Source organism: Eublepharis macularius, chromosome 9 (assembly GCF_028583425.1).
Source record: "Eublepharis macularius isolate TG4126 chromosome 9, MPM_Emac_v1.0, whole genome shotgun sequence".
Classification (NCBI taxonomy): Eukaryota; Metazoa; Chordata; class Lepidosauria; order Squamata; family Eublepharidae; genus Eublepharis; species Eublepharis macularius.
This window is the reverse complement of record NC_072798.1, coordinates 29,882,755-29,890,123: the sequence shown is the minus strand read 5'-3', so window position 1 is coordinate 29,890,123 and position 7,369 is coordinate 29,882,755. Positions and strand designations below refer to the sequence as shown.

Sequence of the window (7,369 nt, the reverse complement as noted above, 5' to 3'; positions counted from 1 at the left end):
CTCACAATTACACTAATGTTCTCTATTTTGGGCTGCCCTTGAAGACAATCCAGAATATGCAGCTGGTACAGAATATGGCCACTCTATTATTTTGCCTGTTTTAAAACAGCTGCATTGGCTTCCAGTTTGTTTCTGAAGGTGCTGGTTATGACCTTTAGCCTTTAAAAGCCTAAGGAGCCACCTTTCTAAAGGACTGTCTTGCCCCATGTGCTTCAGTGCACTAGGTGTGGGCTTCGGACTGCCGCCTATTGGCTGTTCTTGCACTTGGGATGGCCTGCTTGGCATCCACTAGAGCCCATACTTTTTCCATCATAGATGCTACTCCCATGGAACAGGAGAGGTGGTGCCTTCTCTAGCGGTGTTTAGGGGGCATTACAATATTGTTTTACTCGCTGTGGTTTTTAATGTGGGGTGGCGGCTGAATGTATTTTCATGGGGTGGGGTTTGGGAGGATTATTGTGTATTTTAAATTTGAGTGTGTAAACTAGCCTTGAGACCTGGGGAAAGGCAGAATATACATATTTTACTGAATAAATAAGTGCAGCCAGGAACAGGCAAGTGACAAGGATTATATCGACCAAATCACTTTTGGGATTTTTAGTGTATCTGGACCTGCTTTGCCCCAAACACACATATTGTACATTCTTTCAAAGTTTCCATTTTAGTCATTTGATTGACTTTCTCACAGAAGAAAAAAAGTTGTTCCAGAAATGGCCGTAGGACATACGCTTATGAATTGTAACCAGATATTTTGACTCTGTCTCTGCATAGAATTGATCCCCTCCCAGCAAGATTATTAAAAGTGAGGTCCAGAATTTCTGCATCCAAACATTTTTAAGGAAGACAGTGGTGTTGGGGTTTTATAATCTTTTCCTTTTTTGTTTTGTACCTGGTACCAGCCCCAGTATCCTTTGATGCTGTTTTCAGCATGTCTTTCATTCCTACGTGATCCCAGCCAATCAGGGATCATGACAACATCACAGCACCACATAGCCAATTTTAAGTGGCAACCATATGATAGTAAATGAAGCTTTTATATGGCTTTTCCTTTGAATCAGAGGGGGAGCCCATCCCTGGTCCAGGGTTGCCAACAACCTGGAGAAAATAAATGTTCTGTCCTTGCATTAGAGGCTTAATTTGTTGAAATGGGGAGTGGGAGCTTTCGCTATGATCTGGTTGTAGTCATGCATATTTATTTAATAATTGATACCTTGCTCTTCTCTCCAGAGAGGATCTAGAGAAGCCTACAACATCATTCTCCTCTCCTCCATTTTATCTTTACAACAACTTAGACTGAGAGAGAGGGACTTGGCCAAGCTTGCTCAGTAAGCTTCCACGGCAGAGCGGAGATTCAAAGCTGGGTTTCCAAGGTCCTAGTCTGACATACTATCCGCTACATTGCATTGATTGTGTACACATTGACTACACACAACTACTTACAGCAGAAGGTAGACAGAGAAGGCAATCCTAAGCAGAAGGAAGTTTCATTTTATTCAGAGGGGCTTACTCTCAGAAAAGTGGTCTTCTAAACGGGGTTGTCATTCATCTTCATTGAATTACCACTTGTAGGATCACCTTGAGAAGCTCATCCAGATATGGTCCCACTGCACAGTTTGCTGCAACAACACATGACTGGATTGGGCTGTCCTAGTAACCTTGCTGATAGAGATGCATTCTCTGTCTTTCTCTTGCCCCAATGTGAATACCGTTTGGCAGATTCCTGAACTGGGAAAGGGTCGGTTGTTCCAGAGATGAAAGAGCCTCCTCTTTCAGCTCTGCGTTATTTAAGTTGTTTATTTCTCTCTGAATGGGATCCCTTGCTAAGTAGTGAAAACAGAATCATTTGAGTATTGACCAAAATTCCTGGAGAGTAGCAGCACTTGGGGTTGTTGCTACAAATCAATCAAGTTAACTCAAGTTAACTAGAATGAAGAAAAGGGCAGGTGCTGGATCCAGGTGCAGAGGAGACGGAGTTCCCCATAGAAAAACTGCCTGCCTTCCATTAATTAATTTGCACTCGCCTCCCCTTTCCAACAGTGATGAGTCTGAGTGCTCGGAAAAAAGATAAAGCACACACTACACAGTCTGCAATCCCATGTGGAGAGACCGCCATCTAGTGGCTAGTTAATATGATGAAGAGGAGCAAGCTTAAAACTCCACTAAAGGAGACTGCAGAGGTCTGTGATGGGAGGTCTGGTGAAATATTTGATTTTCTTTCAAAGCAGTTGAAGAGGCAATTTGAATCAGGGCTGGAATGCTGAAGGCAGATTGGTCGAACTCTTCCCCCCCATTCATACTGTTTCATGTTTAGTAATCCTTCCTTCAAAAAACTATTATTCCAGGAGGAGGTGGAGCAAGGATGGAAGCAATGTGTAATAAAATAACAAGAATAGTACCTCCTATGTACTGTTTTGTGTAGGTTTGTTTGCTTGTTGAAAACATTTATATGCTGTCTTTCTACCCAAAGTAGGTGGTGAACAGCAAATATTAAAGCATTAAAATAACATTTAAAATGTATATAAAAATAAAAAAAAAAATATAAACACACACAAATCAGAGAGGAGGCCAATAAGAGTTTACTGGGGGTATGCCATATAAAACAACAACAACAAAAGTCACCTGCTGGTGAAAAACAATGACAGAGGGAGAAAGGCGTATCTTCCTGGGGAGAGAATTGCAAAATTTTGGTACCACCACAACCAAGAAGATCCTTTGGTTGCCACCCATCTAGCCTCACGTGGCAGGGACACCCAAAGCAGGGCTTCCCAAAGTGACCAGAGTGGATGGGAAGGCTCATATGGGAGAAAGTGGTCCTTAAGGAATCCTTCCTTCAAAAAACTATGACTCCATCCTTGCTGGTTCCAAGCTGTATAGGGCTTTAAAGGTTAATACCAGGCCAGCACCTTGAATTGGGCCCAGAAGCAAATTGGGAGCCAGTGTAGATGGAACAAGACTGGTGAGGTATGGTCTCTGTGACCCACTCCAGTAAACACTCTTGGCTGCAGCTTTCTGCACCAATTGCAAATTCTGGACAGTCTTCAAGGACAGCTGCACACGGAGTGCATTGCAGTAATCTAATCTAGATTTCGTCAGGGCATGCATCACAGTGGCAAGATACTTCCCATCCAGTAAAGGCTGCAGCTGGCTTACCAGCTGATAAAAGGAGCTGGCTACTGCTTCCACCTGTTTATCCAATAAGAGGCCGGAGTCCAGCAGTACTCCCAAGCTAGGAGCCTGCTCCTTTAAAAGGAGTGCAGTCCCACCTGGAATAGCAGATATCCCCATTCTTGGGTCACCCTTCTCCCCACTAATAGCATTTCTATTTTGTAAGGATTAACTTTCAGCGTGTTAGTCTTCATCCATCCCAAACTGCCTCCAGGTACCTGCTTATGCTTCCCACAGCCTCTCTGGGGTCTACTGGTAGCATGAGACAGAGCTGAGTACCATCCACACATTGGTGACAACTTAATCCAAATTTCTGGATGACCTCTCCCAGTGGCTTTACATGGATGTTGCAGAGCATGTAGAACAAGATGGAACCTTATGGAACCCAGAGGCCAAGGGATGGAACAGGCGCCCTCCAGAACATTCTGAAACCTACCTTCAAGGTAGGACTGAAACCACCGCAAAACAGTGCCTGACACTCCCAACCTCAAAAGGCAATCCAGAAGGATATCATGATTGATGATATCAAAAGCTGCTGGGAGGTCTAGGAGAATTAACAGGGTTGCCCTCACTCTACCAATTGTCCCAGCCAGGGCAGCCAAGGCCATTCCAGTTCTGTGACCAGGCCTGAAACCAGATTGGAATGGATCCAAACACTTGGCTTCATTCAGAAATCCCTGAAGTTGCTCAGCCACCATTCATTCAATAACCTTGCTCAAGAATGGTTCATTTGAGACTGGGCAGTAATTATTCAGCTTTCCAGGTCCAGAGTAGGTTTCTTTAGGACTGGACACACCGCTGCTCACTTTGAGGCAGGGGTGGCCACCCCCTCTCTCAGGTTGCCTGTCCGGTCCCTTTTTCATAGTGTTTTAATGTGTGGAAATTGGTAGTTTGTGCTTTTCATAGCACAGAAGTAAATGGCATCATTTGCTAAATGGAGAACCAAACGTCTAAAGTTTAAAAATATCTAAGACATTTTAAAAAAAATTTTTGGAATCATGTGGCAGATTGGACTTTAAAATAGAAAGTTCAAAGGTCATTGTCATGGGGCCTCAGCTATTCTTTAAAAAATGCCTGACCCTAAAAGCCAGTGTAGTATTTTAAATAGGATTTAAAAGGTGGTCACCTGATTTTTTCAGATGTTTTAAAACACACGCAGAGAGAATGAATCTCCTGGAGAGAAGAGAATGGAAAGAAACCATCCAGGTGATACCTGGACGGCAAACAAATGGAAGTTTTATTTACATTGCATGCTGATCCATTGAAAGTCAGTCCTCCTGCTCGAGCCAATAAGCACAGTTTGCAAAACTGGTGTCTGTGTTCATAATATTACTGCAGGCACTTCTGACGTGATGCTGTCATTTATGTTACAAAGACTCTTAAAAAGGAAAGAAAAGACATAAACTAGAATGGTGAGTGTTGATTTGTTTCATCTATATTTCTCCTTCTTATGTAAACATGTATTGCATTTCAAATATAGCTATATTTGCATATATAATCTCCCTGGATGAATTACAGCAACTAAAGCTCAATCGGTGATGTCCCTGGGCAGGCATTAGAACATGAAAGGGAAATGGGACCTGTTACCCTAAATGCTTATTAAGGTGTTTTATTTCTAAAATCTCTTCCTTGTTTAGGCTTGTTAGTTCCCTTATCTTATTTTGCCTATCTGCTAGTTTTCCTTTAGGGACATTTGGGAAAGTTTTTGTTGAGTTCTGGGTGAGATTCATCCCTCGAGTGTTTTCCTTTTGCAGTTTGAGTTAATTTTAATTCCCAGAGGCCTGCAGCTAGCTTCAACCTTTAGTCAGGAGTCTAAATGGTGTAGTTTTTGAAGTGCTTCCAGCCTCAATGGCAGAGACATCATTGCTGGAACCACACATGTTAGCAAGATGGGAAGACTGCCATCCAGGAATACCCAGTCTCTGCAATTGTCTTGGGTTCAGTGACAGACCAATGCACAGTTTCTATAACTTCCTCCCTTTGTGGTGCACCTCTGTTAGTAGTCTTCTCTATAACATTGGTTTTAACAGGCACTACAAGGGCATTTCTCACATACTCTGGATTATGGAGGTATTCGGCTAAGGCATCAGCAGGCAAGCTGGTCAAGAGTGTGGGCTCCGGCAAATCACTGAGATGGATAGAAACAATCAACTCTCTATGCAAATCAAGTTGTCTCTTTAGAGTCTCTATCCCAACATGGCTGACCTTGACCTTTTGGGTTTTAACTTGGGCGCCCAGAAATTTAGCAGCCTGTCTGGCTTCCTTTAATTGCTCTTTCAGGGAAGCTACTCTGTTCTGGGTGGCTGTTGCAGTAGCATTGGCCATTTCTAATTCTTCTTGGGTCTCTTTAAGATTGGAGGTTAAATTTCCCTTCTCCAAAACTAAATCATATTTCTCTCACACCCCAGCAGACTTGCATCTAACTTAATAATAATAATAATAGTAGTAGTAGTAGTAGTAGTAGTAATAATAATAATAATAATAATAGCACTTGTATACCACTCTTCTAGACAGATTAGTGCCTCACCGAGAGCAGTGAACAAGTTCGTGTTATTACAGCTGGGGATCTGGGGCTGAGAGGAGTGGCTTACCCAAGGCCGCCTACTGAGCTCATGGCAGTAGTGGGATTCAAACCAGTAGAGTGCTGATTCACAGCCAAATCACTTAACCACTGTGCTACAACAGCTCTTCCTTTTTACTCAATGTCAGCCACATGTCTTGCCTATCTCAGGTTCTAAATCAGAGTTTTACCAGAAAAAAATCAGTCCAAGATAATACAACGAATAAGACTTTGCTGGCAGCCACTAGGTCTGAGGACCTAGCAAAAGGGGGGGGGCTAGGATGAACTCTTAGCAGGGGAGCTGTTGCACCTAACTGTAATCATATTCACCCTCTAAATGCACACACTAACTTCCCCAGCTACTGAACTGATCAGAAGTTCAGAGCAGAGGGAGTAAATCAGTGCATAACTCAAGTTTCCCCAGTACCAGGGCTAAATCCACACGTCTCAAGTTTGCCGCTATTTTCCCGCCATTTATGCGCTTCTCAGAGGGCTGTTCACATACTCTCACCTCAATCCCGCCATTCTTTTGCATCTGTTGCGCTGCGCCTCAGGCGAGTTTGTCATGCTTTCCAATGCTTCTCTTGTGCAGTTCTCACCAGGGATGTGAACAAATAGAAGTGGTTCACAAAGAGACCACCCCCTCTTAACCACCCCCACTTCCTTGTTTCTTGCCTCTCCGGAACACCGTCCCTCTTTGCCAAGCAATTCTTATGGTCCCAACTCTGTCTGAGGCATGCCCACACCCTCGTCCAGTTTATTTTTTTTTAAAGGGTGCTTTCCTAGTGCTATTGCACAATCCCATTTCAATTCCCAAGCAGTTTGGGAAGTGGCATTGTAAAAAGCCCGTGGAGGCATAAAGGGGGGAGGTGTCATTTTTATTACAGTGAATAATGTTTTACTTCTGACGGACAGCCTAGGTAATTTCCAATAAGTGGATTGTGGCTGCAAAGGTTGACTCTTTCCGGGAATTTTTTAAAATTTAAAATTATTGGAATAGCGAAAAATCGCTATCCTATAAGTATAGTTGAGCAGTAGTCTGTGGTAACTGGCCATGCGAACACCTGTGTCCCACCAATGTCCGCAATCTTTTTCAGTGACCCTTTGTGTTCTCCTGGGGCTCTCCGACAACAGAAAATGCTACTTTGGTCTCGGTTGTCTATGAATCAAACGTATTTGCAATACAGCGGAAAACCGATATAGCGGAAATCTCTCATTAAATTAAAAAAAAAGTCATGCCATCATCGGCGACGGTGGATCTAGACCCACCCCTTATCCTGCTTTTCTCCCAGGGATTTGAACGAAGCATAGCGCAATGCTGACTCAGTAAGAAAGGGAATGTGAACACAGCCTGGGATATTGCAAGATAGAATCCAGCTCAATAAATGCACAGGAAAACCGGAAGGTAGGGAAGTGTGGATTCCGCCCAGGAGTTAGCACCAGGTTACAAACTGTGTCCTGGGCTGTCTGCCAGTCTACCACCCAGCCTGGAAATTGCCCACAAAGTACAACCCTTCTGAAGAAGCCCAGTGTGCCTTGAGGAGCAAGGGGCCCTTCTTACACATGGCTCACAAACACACACACAAACAGAGGGAAGAGATTGCAGCTGCTACCCCAGCTAGGTGGCAAGATATTACTTCCTAC

General features: G+C 43.5%; 1 protein-coding gene across 1 annotated transcript in view; it reads left to right on the top strand.

The window, feature by feature from the left end:
* The first annotated feature begins 4,360 nt into the window (after window positions 1–4,360).
* PAH (phenylalanine hydroxylase) overlaps window positions 4,361–7,369 on the top strand; it is a 56,249-nt gene continuing 53,240 nt past the window's right edge. Inside the window, exon 1 of the mRNA XM_054988810.1 lies at window positions 4,361–4,577. Coding sequence (XP_054844785.1) covers window positions 4,575–4,577 — 3 coding nt within the window. The 5' untranslated portion in view covers window positions 4,361–4,574. The remainder of the gene's footprint in view (window positions 4,578–7,369) is intronic.